At 39.0% G+C, this 19,006-nt stretch overlaps 1 protein-coding gene across 1 annotated transcript; it reads right to left on the bottom strand.

Annotated features, from left to right (window-relative positions):
• Positions 1–1,679: 1,679 nt before the first annotated feature.
• LOC118229679 (protein Ycf2-like) lies at positions 1,680–15,291 on the bottom strand. Its single transcript, XM_035421878.1, has 3 exons — positions 15,267–15,291; positions 14,887–15,042; positions 1,680–2,386 (listed from the first exon to the last, which is right to left on the bottom strand). The coding sequence occupies exons 1-3, from the start codon at positions 15,289–15,291 to the stop codon at positions 1,680–1,682; spliced, it is 888 nt and encodes a 295-aa protein (XP_035277769.1).
• Positions 15,292–19,006: the final 3,715 nt, after the last annotated feature.

Below are 19,006 nucleotides of genomic sequence, written 5' to 3' on the forward strand. Positions count from 1 at the left end.
TATTGATCAAAATCATATATTCTTACTATTTGTCAGTACAATATATTGTTTGACACATTTTCTGTACACATCCATGGGGTAGACAGTAGACAGTCCATTTTAAAATTTCCACTAGAATGAAAAATGAACAAGAATGAATACAAATGACAGCTATACCCTTTTCCGCTGTCATGGCAAAATCAGCGCGTCTCTGCCTGGTTTTACATTATAATTTGAAGACTTTGGCTCCGTTGCACATCCAGTTCTGGCCTGGTTACAAACAGGCCGGGGGCAGGGTTAGTAAACAGCAGTGTGTGCCAAAGCTGTTGGGAAGATGAAAATGTTTTGAAAACAGGTTTTGGATGATATTTCATGATGTGTATTTAGCTGCTGGAACAATGCAGTCCACTCTATATTCTTTGTTTATTCTTATACATCTTTCATTTTTGTCCTCTCCAACAATATCACTGACTGACAACAGATACTTTAACTTCACATATATTTCAGATTTAAAGGACTCTATACTTCTATATTACGCTAACAAGCATTTATGCAGCATATAATGTGTTTTAGTGTATGTTTTCCAATTACTGTACATGAACCATACTACAGTGCTTGTGAAACCAATGTTTGAGAATTTTACAAATTTATGTTTTTCCACCAATGGTAACAATAGTGTGTGGCACATTTGCAAATTCCTGTGACTTTCTATGTTATAGCATACTAAAACAAGAAAAAAGCAGTTGAGCCTTGTCAGATGCAATGGGTTTGCATCCTACCTGAGCTCAGCTCAGCATGGTTGTCTCAATTCCTATGTTCCAATCAGTAGTTTGTCCTAAACATCAGTTCACATTATTGATTATAGATTCATCTGTTTTTCTTCACAGACTCAGGTAAGTTCAGCAATTGCTGAAATTAAATTGAAAAAGACTGCCTTAATACAGTACTGAAAGATAAATGCATACTGAATCCAGGCCATTGTCTCTGTGTCTCACAATTTATGTTTTCTATTTGTTGGAAAAATGTGTCCTAAGGTGAGAAGGATTCAATCGGCAGACAATGTCTGCACAGCTCAGCCAGTGGACTGTAGGGTGAAAAGTTGTATCTGGCTGCCCTTATTTCAGAGTACATGCTTATTAGTGAGCATGTTGTGGTATTGACTGAGGGCTTTAGTGTGACCGAACAACTACTACTGGCAATTCCAAATGGGAAACTGTGGAATAAAGAACAATGGGGATCAAAAGAAATCAATAAAACAAATGTTTTTAAAAACACATAGAAATGATCTGTGCTTCTTAATATCTGAAATATCTGAAATTTAAAATGCAACAGCTATTCTGCTTAAGGATGTATCCCATTCTTAGACTGTATACTCACAATATACAAAGCATCAAATATTCCAGGTAAATAAGGAACATACGCCAACCTGAAAGGTTTTAATGAAAGTTCAATCCTGAGCTATAGTAATTAGTATCAGTTCAACCGTTCTAGGTATTCTATTTATGATTTTACTCTGTGCTGGTAGCCAATGAAAATTCGACTTTTATCTTCTCTTCCAATCTGGAAGCATCTCTGCTCTTGTGCCATGCCACTGAACTGGATGCACTGTGCTGTACCTATGCTCCCCACTGCCACCTGACCTGAGAAAGGCCATCTGTGGTAGGGAGCCAGGGGACAGCTTGTAACTGGATGTTTGCAGCTCAAGTCCTTGGGCCATCTGCTTCATCCTCCTGTTGGAAAGGAAGTGCCTCAGAGCTTCTGTCTGCCTCAGAGCCGCTTCCTTCTACCTCAGAGCTTCTGTCTGCCTTAGAGCCACTTCTGTCTGCCTCAGAGCCACTTCTGTCTGCCTCAGAGCCGCTTCTGTCTGCCTCAGAGCCACTTCTGTCTGCCTCAGAGCCGCTTCTGTCTGCCTCAGAGCCGCTTCTCTCTGCCTCAGAGCCACTTCTGTCTGCCTCAGAGCCACTTCTCTCTGTCTCAGAGCTTCTGTCTGCCTCAGGGCCACTTCTGTCTGCCTCATAGCTGCTTCCCTCTGCCTCAGAGCCACTTCTGTCTGCCTCAGAGCCACTTCCCTCTGCCTCAGAGCCACTTCTGTCTGCCTCAGAGCCGCTTCCCTCTGCCTCAGAGCCGCTTCCCTCTGCCTCAGAGCTACTTCCTTCTACCTCAGAGCTACTTCCTTCTACCTCAGAGCCACTTTCTTCTGCTTCAGAGCCACTTCTGTCTGCCTCAGAGCCACTTCCCTCTGCCTCAGAGCCACTTCCTTCTACCTCAGAGCCACTTTCTTCTGCTTCAGAGCCACTTCTGTCTGCCTCAGAGCCGCTTCTGTCTGCCTCAGAGCCACTTCCCTCTGCCTCAGAGCCACTTCCTTCTACCTCAGAGCCGCTTCTGTCTGCCTCAGAGCCACTTCCTTCTACCTCAGGGTCACTTCACTTAACCTCACATACAATGGATGATCAGAGGATTATGCTGATGTATGACAGCAGAAATGCTTCTATTTCTCAAGAAAATACTTAGCTTGGTAAGTATATTTGGTGCCCTAAAATGGGGGAAGTATGTATAAGAAGGACTATAATTCCTACAAGGTTCAACTGATGTGGACGTAAATACCCTCAAATTGGAGGTGTCTGCACTTTAACCTAATATTCACAATTAATTTAACTAATTTCTAATTCAATGTGCTGGAGTACCAAGCCAAAACAAAATTTGTGCCATTGTCCAAATACTTACGGGCTGCGTTGTAGATAGAGCTCAATATATCAGCATATTTTTCCTGTAAAAAAGTTTTGGTATCTGAATCAGTTGGTATGCATCTCTACTAACTGCATTTAATCACTGACACCTTAGTTAAAATAGTTACTTTTCTTTTCTTTCTTTTGGTACACATTTTTCAAAGCAGATTTTGTACGGGTGACCAAATATAGCAATGTGGGGCATTTCTTGTTAATTTTAAAGCACATGCAAACTTCCGTAATAGCTCACTATTTACGATCATCTGGGATTTATCAACACATGCAAAGCATTTGGGAAATTTGATATTACTGACATGAAATAGGAGCACAGCCATTTCAGACAAACAAATATATGAACAAATCTACAATGGTGTGACAAAGACAGCACAGTGGCATGCTGGGACTTTCTTTCCACAACCTGCATTTACAGGCCTTTTCTAGCCATGCTGGTCTTAGGAAATGGATACACTTCTAGTTCCATGTGGTACACACGCAGTAAGCTGGGAAACCTGGAACCAGCAGTCTGTCTTCTCCTCTGCTATTCTATTCCTGCTCTGGGAAGGAGGGAATGGGATGGCTTCCCAGTCCTTGGGAGTCCTCACGAGATTTCCTTCAGAAAGGATCTTTGAAGGATTAACTGAGTTACCTGGATTCCCATTCAAAGGTCTAGGCTACACAAGAACTGTGTCATGTGTCTGGGTGAATATGTATATGTATTTTTCTATTGCCATGCCAATTGCTGTTCTCAGGCTTCTGAATCTGGCAATGTTTTCTCTTACAGTCTGCAAAGTACGAGATATTTACCAGGTAGATATGTAGTAAGAACAGCACATAATTGGGTAATTACCACGAGTAAAAAAAGGTAAATATTGATGAACTAAAACTGAAATACTTAGTTACTTGAATTAAAAGGTAATACATTTCTATCTTATACAAACCAAATGAAATGAAATGAAATGATGAAATGAAATGATGTTCTTTATTGTCCACAAGGGAAATTCTTTTTGCTCAGATCAGTATACTACATACAGACAATAAATAAATAAATAAATAAATAACACCAAATGTAGTTTTCCAGAACATGGCAATTGCTCTGAAGTAATTATCAAATAAATACATAAATCCATAATGTATATTATAAGTTATACTGTATATTAATAATCCATAATGTTATAACTGAAACTACGTCATTAAAAAATGAACTATAATATAAGAATATTATAAAAATAAATATATGTAATTTTGAAACCATAGCTGTAATAACTGTATTACATAAAATATTCAGAATATACCAAAAGTCACAGCACAGGTATTGATTTTAAAAATGGGGTGGGTAATGCAGGATAAATTATTTAGTCTTTTAAAAGAATTAGATATTTTGGTGTAGAAAGGAAACATACTTTTATCCTGAGTCTTCAGCTGCATCATTTTATTTAGTTCTTTAGTTTAGACATGATGCATCATCCTTCTACCGATCAATATTTTAACAAGAATTTTATATCTGCTGATCAAAATAAAGTATCATCAGGCATCACTCGGCCTGAAGTCTCACTGCCTTCTGCTGGAAGTGGGTCTTTTGGTTTTAGTTGTATTTCATCTAACATGTGACATCTAACAGAAACATTGATCCTAGAAAACCGCCTGATCCTGATCTTTATTCCCAAGTCTCCTTTAGCTGTCTGGATATCTAACTGCAGAATCTTGCTCCCTGCATGTTAAACTGTCCCCAATGATTCAAAAGCAGCCTATGGGCACCCCCTGTTAAAAGGTGGTGACCCTTCCAACTTCAATAATTTCCATCCTTGTCATGAAATTTCGATTCTTGTGAAACTTGTGGGATCCTTGGTAAATACTCAGATCTTATATGATAATAATATACAAAGCAAAATCCTAATATGATTATAATATACATAATATAGTCTGTTTTCATGTTTAGTCATAGTACAATTACTAAATTACATTGTCCAAGCCCTTGATAACAAATGATACTGTGTGGCCCTATTTATTGACCTTTCTAAGGCCTTTGATGCAGTTACGGTAAACTAAATTAAAGATTACAGGACAATGGCTTTGGGTCTGCAGAATCCAACTGGTTTTCCAATGAACTAATCAAACTCTGTGTTTATGTAGAAGAACATACAGTAGGCCCCCCTTTTTGGAAATTATGAAACAGGTCCCTCAAGGCTCCATCCTGGGTCCAGTATTGTTTACAATTTCTATCAACTGTCTTGCAAAGTTTTATATCAGGGTGTGAATAATTGTTATTTGTTAAATTATTTTTTCCCTGAGCAATTGTATTAGTATAATATAATTTTTTTGTTTTTGCAAGAAAAAGCACTGATCAACAGCTCCTATTGGATGACATCTCTAGCAAATGACATGTTCTCATAAACCACTGATGTGATTCCTTTGAAGTAGCACACAAGTATAAACTTCATAAAATCTGAAGTATGCATTGCAACAAATGCACTCATTTTTGACATTATGGGCAGTCATGGTGAGTAACATGTTTTACTTTGAAATACCATTGTGAAAATCATAACTGTAGAATATAAAATTGTTGTTACTGCAGCATCTGGTATGAAAGCAGATGCAGATTAGATTGCAGGCAGAATATCAAAATTTTACCATGCATAAGACCAATTCAGAGACCAGGTATAAAACCAACTAACACTCAGAGATGACCTCAGACAATATTAAGACTACAGGAAGCATACCCAAAGTAAGCAAAACCAATAACAAAAATACAAGTCTGTGACTAACCCATTACCCTGCTGAATGACCCATAGCAAAAGAATTCAATCAGTGGGCACTTTATTAGCTCATTAACGCAAATAGCCTGCTCCTCAAAACAGCAAATCATGTGGCTCCAACTCACTATATAAAGCATGCAGACATGAAGAGCTTTAGTCGTTGTTCGACTTAACTTTAGAATGGGAAAAATGCATGATCTAAGTCACTTTGACCGTGGTACAGTCTGATTGTTGGTGCCATACTTGGTAGTTCCAGCATCTCAGAAACAGCTGCCCTCCTTTGATTTACACACACTACAGTCTCTAGAGTTAGTTCAGATAATGTAGATAAGGCCACAAATGCTCAAATAACAGCTGTCTACAACAGTGGTGTGCAGAAGGGCATCTCTGAATGTACAACGCATCAAACGTTGAAGCAAATGGGCTAGGACAACAGAAGTCTGCACTGGAAGACAACAGAAGATGAGGCTACAGTGGGTACGTAATCAGCAAAACTGGACTGTTTAAGATTGTAAGACTGTCACCTGGTATGATGAATCTGCTGTGACATGCAGATGACTGGGCCAGAATTTGGCAGAGACAGCATGAATCCATGGATCCATCCTGCCTTGTATGAACAGTGCAGGATGTTGGTGGTGTAACAGTGTTCAGAAAGTTTTTTTGGCACCTATTAGGCCTCTTAATACCAACTTAGCATCATTTCAATGCCACAGCATACCTAAGCATTGTTGCTGAGCTTATTCAAATGGATACTTCCAGCAGGATAATGCACCATGCCACAAAGCATGCATCATCCTAAGCTGGCTCCAAGGACAGTTTACTCCAATGGCCTGCACAGTCCCTCAATCTCAATCCAACAGAGCACAGTTAGGATCAGGCGTAATGGGAGGTTCGCAGCCTGAATGTGTGGCTGAAAAATCTGCAGGAACTGCAAGATGCTATGGAGTCAGCGTGGTTCAAAAGGAATTTTTCTAGTACCTTGTGGAATCCAAGCCATGAAGAATTCAGGCTGGAGCCAAAAGAGGGTCCTACCTGGTACTCGATAGGTGTACTGCACCTAATAAAGTGGCCCTAAGTATACAACTAACAGGCCTAGAGATCTCAGTTTTACTCAAGAAAATGTAAGACAATGTTATAATCTCTGATGCTGACCAGACATTAGCCAGGGAACAAACAGAACCACCTCAATGCTTTAAAGATAATTGGTGCCTACGTGACTAATTGAAACAATGTCATAGGTAACTTACCAAACAGTCTTCAGAAGTAAAGGCAGCCAAAAGATGTTTTCTCTCATGTTGAAGTTACACTCCCCCCCCCCCCCCCCCTTCTTTACCGCTTCAACTCATTTTCAGAAAGTACCTCTGGCACTCAGTAGTACCCATTATCCTTTTCCATTATTGTCTGCAATTTACTACTTATTGTCACGGTTAATAGGACCTGGTAAGTCACTAATGGTGGTACACAACCTGCATGCTATGCCATCATCAGTACCCTGTCCTGTGCAAAAAGACACATTAAATTGCCTTAAAACACATAGATTAGTACTAGGATAAAGCACCTTATTACAGGTTATTTGTTGCTGTAAGTTCCTTGCATGGGTGACCTCAATTTGCCTGAGCGGACTCCCTTTCTCAACGATGCCTTGTGTTTTTAGGAATACATATATGCTTTTTTTCTCTCTCCCTGCATAGCCATACAATTTGAACTATCCAGAGAATGTGTTGACGGCTTTAATAACATCCAATTTTGACGCACTTCACATCCATTAGTGCCAATTACCTTACCTGAGTTTGCATTAGTGTTAATACAGCATTCTTGCAGATTGGAGATAATGAAAATGATATGCCAGTTATGGCCTGAAATGAATCAATTTTCAGAGCTCCTGATAGGAAACATGTTTTACTCATTTTTTTCTGTAAAAATATTGTGTGTGGAGACAAAAAAAAAAAAAAAAACCAAAGGAATAAAAGGTACTTATTCCCACTATTATGATTCTTATGCCTGTCAAGAACAGTAACAAGGCTTTTAGGTCGTTTGCACACACAATACACCAATACAAATTTGCTGAAACTAGCTGGTAAATGTTGTGCAGGTGTTCTCTGTTCCTGACGTGGGTTAAATTGTCTTGATGTGGGCAGGAAGCGCTGACATTTATGACGGTCAATGCTTGGCCTATGTCTTCTTTCAATATTTTGTTAATTCTGGACCTGATTTATGATGCCCAGACATTTGACAGTTAAGCTCATTTGGGAAATAGGAAAAGGAAGGAGGAGAAGGGAGGGGTGGGCTTTGAGGGGCAGTCATTGTCTCACTTTTTCCCCTGTCACATGGTCAGGATCAGGACACACTTCTGACCTTTTTGGTGCTCTTTGGGAGAGTCCGGCGAAACGGCACACACAGCTCCGGATCTTCCTGTAGGCTTTGCGGCGTTGACCGCTCATTAACTCCCTCTTCCTGTCCCATGCAGCTGTGCAGCCTGCGTCTGCCTACAGCTGCTAAGGCATCCTTTCGGGCTACCCACAATACATTCTACCAGACTACATGTGCATGTTCGCACAGCACGGGTTGCCACAGGACCGACTTGGGTAGTGTCAGTAGCCAAAGCTACAAAAAATCTCTATAGCTACACAGAAAGTGTTAAGTGTTAAATCAATACTTTCTTATTAATCTGTAAAAATTGCTATGGATTGCAAACAAGTGATCTAAGAAGAGAGAACATGTAAGATTTGAATGCACTGTATCAGAGCTGCACACTACATTAGTAGGGCATATTAAATCTGATAGTATATTAAATCACTTTGAATTGTGTTGCATTTTGACAAAGAATTGAATAGACTGAAAAAACAAGTATTGAGTCAAACTTTGTAGTGCATCAATAGAGCCCTCTATGCCACAGGAAGTATATTGCAATACTTATATTTAAACATGTGCTGTTGCCACAGAAGCAAATGCTATGGAACAATACATTTAACATACCATGTTGGGTATGAATACTCAACATCAGTGATTACAATAGAAAAAAGCAAATGGCAATATTTTTGGGGGCAAGTAAATTTAATCTCTAAAGCTGTGTTGAATATGAGCATCGTCAAGCTTTCAGTTCCTAGACAAAATAAATCTGTCTTTTGAATTGACCATTTACACAAAGTGATAATGTTCTACATCTTTCTGCACAGAAAGTACATCTGAAACTCTGAATATTTTTTAATATAATTGTAGAGTTGTCTAGAACAAGTGCCCATGCAAATATGAAAAATACATTTTATTTCCATAAATGTATTAACCCCGTGAAGCAGGTGGGAATCGACATAATTTGAAGCACAAACCAGAGGGAAGGACTGCACAGCCCACACAAAAAAACTTTTAATGTACTGCACTGTGTGTATCTGGACATCAATGAGTGCCATGTACCATAAATACATAGATAAAAAATATTTAATAAAAATTAATAACCATAAATAGGTCTTAGTCCATACAACAATGCTGTCATTTCTATTTCAACACAGCACACTATCATTGGAAAAGTGTGTGTGTGAGTAAATAACTGTAATTTAATAACAGTAATTGTAATAACAGTAATAACAACTGTAAGTGCAAACATTTTTGTTGAAGGTAGATGCAATAATATAACTGCAGAGAACTATTATATGTCAAAATGTAAAAGCTAAGGTCTCAGCAAAGGCATTTGCTGTAAGTGCCTTTAGAGCCTTTCAAGCTATCTTTGTGGACCACAGTATTATTGATGGACTCATGCAGTTTAGCATATTGTTAATGGAGTTTCTCTGCATCCATACCTCTTAATGCTCCATGTAGGAAGTCTGGGTCTGTGCACCTCAGAGTTTGTCACATTTAACAGCCCGACATGTTATTGTACTTCTGCATGAGCTGTTTGCCAAAATCCCAGGAGATGAGAGAAATAACTGAACCCTATGATGGATTTTAATTTATTATTGTTTTTCTCCTCAATTTGAGATTAAATCAAACGTACTTACCATGTAAGGAATTTTTCCACACAGTATGAAATGAATACCGAAAACTCTAAAACATTAAACAATTTCTAAAACACTTTCATGAGATTCCAGTTCAGATTTGTGATTAGTTACAGCCTCAAGTACATACATCCTAACGGAGCAGAAGGGGGAAATTATTATAATTAAGGAGAGCGATAGATCACTTAGCCTTTGTAAAAGTTATAAAAAAAACCTTTAGCACTTCTCAGATACTGTAGCATTTAAAAGGCTTTTTTAAAAGTCTAGATCAATGTAATATCATGTGATCCAATTAATTTTGTTACATGTTGATTATCTCTAGAGGTTTAAGAAGTGATTGTACTGTTGTAGCATAACAGTTTTTTGTTAAAAGGATCATTTAAACATTCATCTCAATTATACTCCAACCTCCATTGAAACTTTCTCTACCTTTTTAGTTTCCCCCTTTAGTGTAAATAGCCTACCACTTGGGGGTTTCCATTTTCATCGGAAGGCTTTTAATGTCTTGTTTCTTTGAAATGTACGGTATAAGAACAAGATTTATACGATAAGGATTTCTTTAAAAAAAAAAAAAAAATGTTGCTCACTTTTGGAAGACCCAAATTGAATATAGTATAAGAAATTCAACAGCTAAGAGATTACTGTATTAAGAAATTAAAGTATTTGTTTTCAATATTCTGTGGTGATTTCCCTCTGAATCACATTGGCTACTGAGGATAATTCAGTGTCTGTTGAGGCATTATTATTGTCATAATCATGCGATGAATATGTACATTAGAAGGCCGTTGAATCCACACACTTCAAAACGTTAATGTGGGAACAACATGAGCCACATGGGCAAATGAAGCCAGTGAAGAGAGTAATCAAATAAAGCACGTTTCCCAGAACGCAAACGCGGCACGACCCTCTTAACAAGAGCGGTCGCTATGCAGGCCCTCTGAGAGCATGCTAGGTTTTTGAAGTAGAAAAAAAGAAGTACCTATTGGACAGTAAACAACTGTGGACAGACAACGATCTGGGATTTCAACACATTTGTCCTCCAGTGGTCCAGATAACTGCAGTCTTACTGTTCAGGTGCCGAACAGCCTTACATGACCGAACCCTGGCATTGCACAAATGAGCAGGCCTCAGTTAATCTTTCTGTGAGTTTGAGCTTTTTTTCCCCTCTGAGTTAACACACTGGAACTGGAGCAGTGTAAGAGTCCAGATGGGAATGCAGGGAGCTGGAGTGATGGATAGAGTAACTGTGCACGTAAAATAAACACTAAATCATCTTATACTGATACTTTGACATTATTAAACCATATGGCAGCCAAATAATTCAGTCATTCTGTTATGTAATTTTGTACTTTTTTCCTCAAACAGATCTCTTTTTGCACCAAATCGACATTGAGATTTAAACAGGTATCTTGGTCACGGAGAGAATGTAGGGATAATGATTCTATTGCAAGGAAAATGCAAATTGAGCCCAATACACTTATCACCTGTAATTAACAAGACCAGGTAGCACTGTGGGCTTGTTAGTGTTCTGCCAAGTTTCCTGTAATTAATTTTGGCTCATTGTCTACAAAGCACCAACCAGGTGACATGAGTCATCATGTCCATACTTTGGAGGCCCCACTTGATAGCACAATCTTGCATTTTGCTTCATTTTATACCACAGTCCACATCAATGGTGCTGCTAACCGAAAAGGTCTTTGAAGAGGGGCCCATATAAATACAAGTATACCTTTCCAGTGTCTTATAGCCAGAAACACCAATTCAAAACTAGTCCAAGATATAAAACAAGATTGAGCGGTGATTAAAGTGTGATGATTGGCATATCAATTGACAAACTGCACAGACCTTGAGCAGTTTCATCTTATAATCACTGATGTGAATTGAATTTTAAAAATATACAACAATTAGGAAAAACACAAGATACTATCAAAGCCATGCATTTACTTACTGATGCCTTAGCTATTTACCTTGCAAGCTAACATAAATTATGAACCTGTATTATGTACTTTAAGAAGATATTGTATCACCTCTATTCCAAACAAAGGAGCTGTTTTTCCCCAATTTCCACCAAGAGATGCCTCAATAATGTTGTATTAACTAGGTAGATTGCTAATTAAAATTTGTAAATCTTTTTTTATGTTGTCAGTCAGCCACTTTATTTAGTGATCGCATCTGCATATGTGATGTCATCTATTTATTCATATAATGCTTTCATTCACATTTGTTCATTTATGCAGTTTTTTTAGTAGTTTAAATATTTCAGTTTAAAAATGTGAAATCCATCCAGGCCAAATGACTATTCTGTTGAAGGTAGGTGCAGCAGTGTAACTGCAGAAAAATGTCAAAGTCTAAAAGCTATGCTCTCAAAGTCAAAATTTCTCTTTACAAATGAGATTTTTAAACTATATTCAATTTAATATTATTTTGTCCTTTATGTAGTAAATGCTGCGTATACATGTGTTTTTGCAGATATAAGAATTAAGTGAAAAAAATACCTGTTCAGCTGTTGAGTGAAACGAAATATTGAGACATTAATGTTAATGTTCAAGACATCCATGCTGTCAGACCCTGCATTGCTCTCATGATATTCAAATTTGCTGTAGAAAAGTAAAAATGCAAATGATAATATTTGTAAAATCAGGGGTTATTAATACAGGTTTTAGGCACAACTGTACAATGTGTCAGGATTAATAATAGCATTGTGTGGCCAGTATGCACAGCCATTCACAATGTGTCTTCACTTCAAATTTCTTACATGCTGGAAGATGTTAAACTGTTGAGATGAAAACTGCATTCTTGGTGTGACTGTGTTTTTTTCCCCAACTGCACTGAAATCCCCAAAACAACCTCCTGATCTGTATTTTTGAAAATGGGGAATTAAAAATTATGTTTGAACAGACATAAGTGGGTTTTTATATTTCAGCCTGCACATTTTATATTATTCTGCAGTTCATAAGTGATTTTCTTTTCAAAGGATTTCTTTGCTGAGGAAGACATTAATTTTGTTGTAAAGGACACAATGCAGAGTCTCACTAGACTTATGCTAATTCAGTTAAATTCATTGTTTTGTTGCAAACACAAAAGTAGTTTCGGCCTAGAGGGATGACAACTTAGAACCTAAAACACTAATGACAAAAACTTGTATTTAAATATGCTAAGAATCATTCTAGATTCCTGCCTGGGGGTTGGAGCAATTGGCTTTAGTCAATGCTTCTACAAAAAAATAAAGCCAAAAGCATGCACCCAACAGGAATTCCACCAAACGTTTGGACGCTCCATAAAAGACCCATGATTTCTGATTGTCTCTCCTCCTTTTATATTCATTTTAAAATCTTCATTCACAGAGTCCACCAGCAGCTGGTTGCCCACCACTGGTGGGCCAAGTAGCTGCTCTCCAAGATTATTGTTCCAAATTTCCATGGGAAGCTTATGTGTGGCCTCCTAAGCCTGGAGGTTCTGAGCTGGTGGCTGACAGTTTGAGCTGTTTGCTGTTGTGTCTGCTCTGTTTTTATGTCAGTGGCAGGAGAAGGGTCTGTGCTTTGGTCTGTGAGCCCTCCCAATGATGCCCCACTCCATCTGCAGGTGAACTCCAGGGGCTGAAGCGTGATGCACCTTCATTCACTATAGTTGAGCAGCAACAGGGGAGAGGTAAGGAGAAACTTGTTGAAACTGTCAAATCCTTTTCTCCGCACCCCATTATTCCTGTGTCATGGAGACAAGGACCTCAAACTCCCAGACCACTCATGGACGTTCATCTGATTGCCTTTAAATCAGCAGCTGACTTAGATCTTGGAAACAAGGTGCATGGACGTTTTAGCCAATCAATGACTTAAATTAAGAACTTGAGTGCTGATATACAGCAAAAACCAACAGACATTATGGCCTCCAGGAAATGAGCTAATACGGATGAAAGAATACATGTAAGAAATCTTAAAACAATCTGTTTCCTATATATATATATATATATATATATATATATATAAATTTCCCATTTGCCATTTGCCAGCGAGCTTAAGTTAACAGGCTAATGATTGAAACCACTCTCATAAAAAAAAAACTATTCATTTATTTACATTTTAATTATGCTGCTGATTACTTACACCTATGTAAAATGGGAATTAGTCCTTAATAATAAGTGCTTAGGCTTGAAATGCTCCATAGATTATCATCAGGCGAACATTATGGGGTTTGGCACGCATTTATGTAGTCTTCACACGGTACCATTCCAAATATGTAAAACACAAAACAGAACAGTTGTTGTGCTTAAACGCTGCTCTGATCTGCTCTTTAACAGGGGGGGCTTTTTTTCTGGAGTCCGTGTGCAGGGCTTCAGGCCTAAAGCTGCATCTGCACCCACCAACCAGTAAGGGTCAGAAATCCCTTTGAGGACTTATTTAGAGTAAACCTTGCAACCTTTTGTCTTCGGCTACTACAATCTACTTACTGTGCCAGTCTGAGGCAGATGCATAAGCGCGCTGGCCTTGTAGCAGACGGGCAGAGAGCTGGCACTCGCGTTAATCTCTAATCTGGAGATTTATTCTTCCATATCTGTAAATGGACCAATCTGTGAGTATTTCAGAACACATTTATCCAAAATATGTTATTAAGGCTTCACGAAGACGGACTTGCAGATGGCTACATAATGCACAATCACTCAGACAAGATAACTGATTTTATTGCGGGCGCCCATCGCCTCCTGGAACTTTACCTCTCCGCAGCGTTGGCCGGAAGCCCCTGCCAGCATCATTTGTTATTGAGGGGGAACTGGAAAAAAAAGGATCGCAGCATTTTTCCATGGCAACCAGGACATACGGAGGTTACCTGTGTGTTTGTCAACAAGAGCAAATAAAGATGATTTTAAACTCGCCTGGAGAGTGACAGTCAAAGGCGATCAAATTTGTCCTCAATTAAAGCAGACATAAAAATTCAGCGGCAACAAAAACCACTTCCATGTAGAATCAATAAGCATTTTCCCGACGTGAATTCTGAACAAGACAGATCTGAATCTTGCATGATGAAGACATAATGTGTCATAATAATTAGGGACGCAGACAAAAGGATGACTGATCAGCATGCAAATTTATGCAGCTCCAGTGTTTCAGATGAGGCAGATTTCTACCTCTTTTTTTGCTCAATTCATCTTCATTGCTAATCATTTGAGGGCTGCCAAATGTTCGCTGACACTAATGTATTACAGGTCAAGAGAGGCAGGTCTTCACCTATTACCCCCAAAACAATGTGCTTCCATCCCATTCCCACTTCAACCTTCCCAGCAATTACTGCCAGATGCAATCACTAGCCTTGAATAGAAGCAACTGGGGCTTGTTTGTGGCTTGGATTCATTATAAAAAAAGGGGGGCGAAGAAAGGAATAAATTACTTAATTGCAAAAAAAAAAAAAAAAATTCACCAGCCAGGAGATGGGCAGTATATGGCTCACTGTGTGAATGGGAGGTAGAGTACTCCTGGAACCGGGGCTTGTGGGATAGCAGAAGTATGGCCATACACAAGATCTGGGTGTCTTCCAAAACAGATGGCTCTGCATGCCACCCATTCTTGTCTTTGTCAGCCATCGCTGGTCTTTTGTTCCTCTCCGCTTTGATGCAAAGTCCACAAAAGAGAGCCCGGGAAAAAAAGGGGAGATCTTTTATTGCGGTGTTGGGTTGCGATCCTAATATTTCCCTGTTTTTAAATGCATTGTGTCTGTGCGGCAGATGCATTGAGGGTGCCACTTCCGGCTGCCCCTTGCTCTCAAGGACAGGAGGAGCAGGGCTGTTTTAATGCTCCACTAATGGGGCAGGACCCATTCAACAAGCTTACCGACAGAGGACACGTTCAGCTCCATCTCAAAGGGAATCTGTCTAATCCATTGTGAAGCCATGAGAAAACCAATAACTATAAAGCGTCATGCTAAAGCATGTGCTATGCACTAATGTGTTGAATATTTACATATTTTATTTGCCATATAATATTTAATGTGCTATATACTACCATGCATCTGAAGTATTTCTTTTTGCTGAAAGCATGAAACATGATGTCGGAAAACATACTTCACTTAATTTGCACCTGTAGGCATCCAGAAATAATCAATAATTCACAATAATTCAATAAATTCCAACTATCAAACAGAACAGCAAACACTGAATACTTGAAAATGTGCTCATCTTGCTGCTGAATTTCAGTGTGTTTGTATGCTTTATTTACATTATGCTGTCTGCATGTCATAATTATGCACTCACTGGGTTTAATGCTCACTGATGTAATATGCAATGTACGATGTGATAGTATTGTTACTGTGACCATTAGCGCATTCAGAAGTGCATATTGTACACTTAACAACAGCATTTGTGTCACAGGAAAAATAACCTGAGTACATCAATACCAATCACTTTACATTATTTTTACGTAAATGACAAAATTGAATAATTGTAAAGAAGGAAAAGTCAATGACAGTGTTGAAATATTATTGGACCACAATACGTGCAGCGATAAAAACTGTTCAAATTTAAAACATGCAAAAAGATGAAAAATACAAAGGTTCCACTAAACTAAAATCTCACTAATATATCCAATAAAGGAATCATTACAAAACCTTAAAGGAGATTTAAACTTGCTGCTAAGCGTTACTATTAATACATGACAGATTTAATATTACAATGACGCCTCTATTGTTTAAGACATGTGGGCCAATGTTTTGACTTGCTGTGCTAAAGCCAACTCTCTATTCTGAATCTTCACACTTGATGTCACATTTTCAGCCACTTTCACTCAATTTCCCCTTTGAGCTCACGGTAAACACTTATTAAGGGTGACAAATAACGGGCGATGGCAAATGGGCCGCGTGATTTTTGTGAGACGATATCCGACCTCACGCTGAGAGCATCGAGTGGGTTGGAGGTGAGTGGCCGATTCTGGAATGCTGCGCACATCTTGATAACACAACTGGAGCATGTGCAGTACAACTTAATTAATAATACATGCCACAACAGTGTATAAAAGTACACACACGTATACATTTTGTACACATACAAAAACAGCAAAGACAAAACAGTACAGGCATGTCTATTCTGGTTTCAGCAGCATGGAAATACAACTAGCCGAACCAGGGCAGTAACTAAGTGCAAACACAACTATCAGCTGTGAATGTTCATGGCTTAATCAGAGCTCTACCTCTCAAGGTTCCCAAAACAAGTCTAAATCTGAATCTCTGATATCTGATGATATCACTGAATCCAAAGTTGTGGTGTTACAGGGTGATTTGGTGTTACAGATGAGAAAATTAGCCTTCTCTTATAACTAGATGCTTGCTAGCTAGTTGTGTTAACTAGTTGATTACCATCAGATTGTCCTTTCCTCTTCTCCTGAAAAAACTTGCCCATGGAGAATGATGGAAAATGTACATGTGTCTGAAAAACTAATATAAGTTATATGATCTGAGCTATGGCAGGAAGATTCATTACAGTGTAGAAATGAACATGAAGAATATTTTGGGTTTATCAAATTAGCATTTGCTTTTGAATTATTTAACAAATAAATGAATAATTGAATTTAATGCAAAGCAAGAAATTGCATACAGCAAGAGAATGGAATTGCAAACATACATGTGTCATCTTCGTTTTTCGATTTGCATTTGTTTTTGAGGTTGAGAAGGAATATGTTTCCACAATTTCTCTGTTGCATCTTACAAATGTTTTCATTTAGGATAAAGTAAAGAACAACACTTTCATTCGATTGGAAACCTGTAATGAAGAATGCATTATTAAAATGACTGGTTGTACATTCTGTTGCTTGTGATAAGTGGTTGCTACTGGACCTTCAGACTATTTTCTCCTCTGGAACACAGCAAATTGTATTATGTTGAATGTGATTGATCGAAGCAGCAAGGAATAAATAATAATAATTTACTGCTGGGAATAAATGGACCTGGCCACTAGAACTCTAGCTTTATCAAGACAGACAAAAGGGCTCTCTCTGAATTTTCCACCTGACAATTATTGACTTGAATTATTGAATTATCTGGATTGCTGATAGGAGGTAACCTACACACCAATAACCACAGCTTAGCAGGTCTTCTCCCCTGCATTACTATGTAAGGATTCCACACTGGAGATTGTATTGTGGGTAACATCAATGTTTACAGTAACCATTAAAGCTACTTTAAGGGAGGTGAAATGGGACATATAAATTACATGTTATGTCAGATCAGTTCAAGGTTCTATCCGTTCAATGAGGACTCCTTTTTTATCTAGACTTCCATGTAAATAGCTCAGTCAGGAAAGTTTTTGAAAGATGTGAACATGACTGGGAGTGACTTTAAAAACCTTGTCTTTTGTGCATGTAATTATTTTGCTCCATTCAAACCAGGTAACATTTCATCAAAGATTTCAACAAGCCACAGTTTAATCATAAAAGTAAGGAAAGATAAAAATGAGAACACAGCTTGCAGTCATATAATGGGCTCTTATTTCCTCAACAATGTCTTTGATCTTTCAATAAAGGGATATAATAAGAGAAATGAAAATGGGCTGTTTCGGCTCTTTGCCTGCGATGCTTAAATGAAACATCAAAAACTTTTAGCCATTTCAAAACTTTTATTTGCATGCTAGATATTTCCTGAAATTAATCTAAGGCACGAATGTTGGCAGCGCAAGTAAAATATCCATTAGCTCCTGTTTTCTTCCTTATGCAAGGCTGAACCACCCAGCACGTTCTCTCTTCTTATGAACCGAGTGATAAAAATACATTCGAGACCTCTCCAATATACAGGTACGGCAAAGTGTCATGAGAAAAACCCTAGAAAACAAACAGCAGATACAAAAGCGCAGTCCTGCCCACAAGAAAGGTCCATTAAAGTAATCTTATAAAATCAGCAGTGAGCAGGAGCGGCGTGGGAGAGGTGAAGTGTGGAGGCGTCTGTGTTTCCTGTGAACTCATTGTGGGCAGTGTGTCTCACACGGCTCATTTCGGTTCCTCCAGCCACTCATCTCCTCCTCTCGGTAAACACTGGAGGGCCCTCAGAAAAGGGAGCCACCGGGAAATGGAGAATAAGCCAGTCTTGTGGAAGGTCCTCACAGAGTGCAAGACAAGAGGGGCCAGTCTGGAGACTGAGGAAGGGGGGAAGGGGGGGGGATGTGTGTGAGGGGAGCTGCCACAATGGAAGAAGCAGGAGCGTGTGAGGAGGCCCCCTAATAGAGGGTGCATAGGGGTAAGCCGGAGGAGCCGTTCCGGCTCAGGGGGTCCTTGAGGGCCCTGCGTTCCATCGCGGGTGCCACTCCAGAGCCATGGTGCTCATTTGCATTTGTTTGTGAGTCATCCAAACCTCCTCCACCTCCCCCCCTTTTGTGTCTCCCCGTCTTCAATGTGTCCAAGACCTGCAAGGTGGCGTCTCGAAGGGCTTTTGTATTTGCGGTGCACTCTGCGATTCCGTGCTGAGGACGGACGCGTTAAGCTCAAAGGTGCTGAGTGTGTGGAGTGGAGCTCATTGTCAGGCGCATATATGACTAGGTCTTTGTGCTGATGGAGTGGACAGTGAGGGTAGCAATAAGATGGGAAAAACGAGA

Source organism: Anguilla anguilla, chromosome 6 (assembly GCF_013347855.1).
Source record: "Anguilla anguilla isolate fAngAng1 chromosome 6, fAngAng1.pri, whole genome shotgun sequence".
Lineage (NCBI taxonomy): Eukaryota > Metazoa > Chordata > Actinopteri > Anguilliformes > Anguillidae > Anguilla > Anguilla anguilla.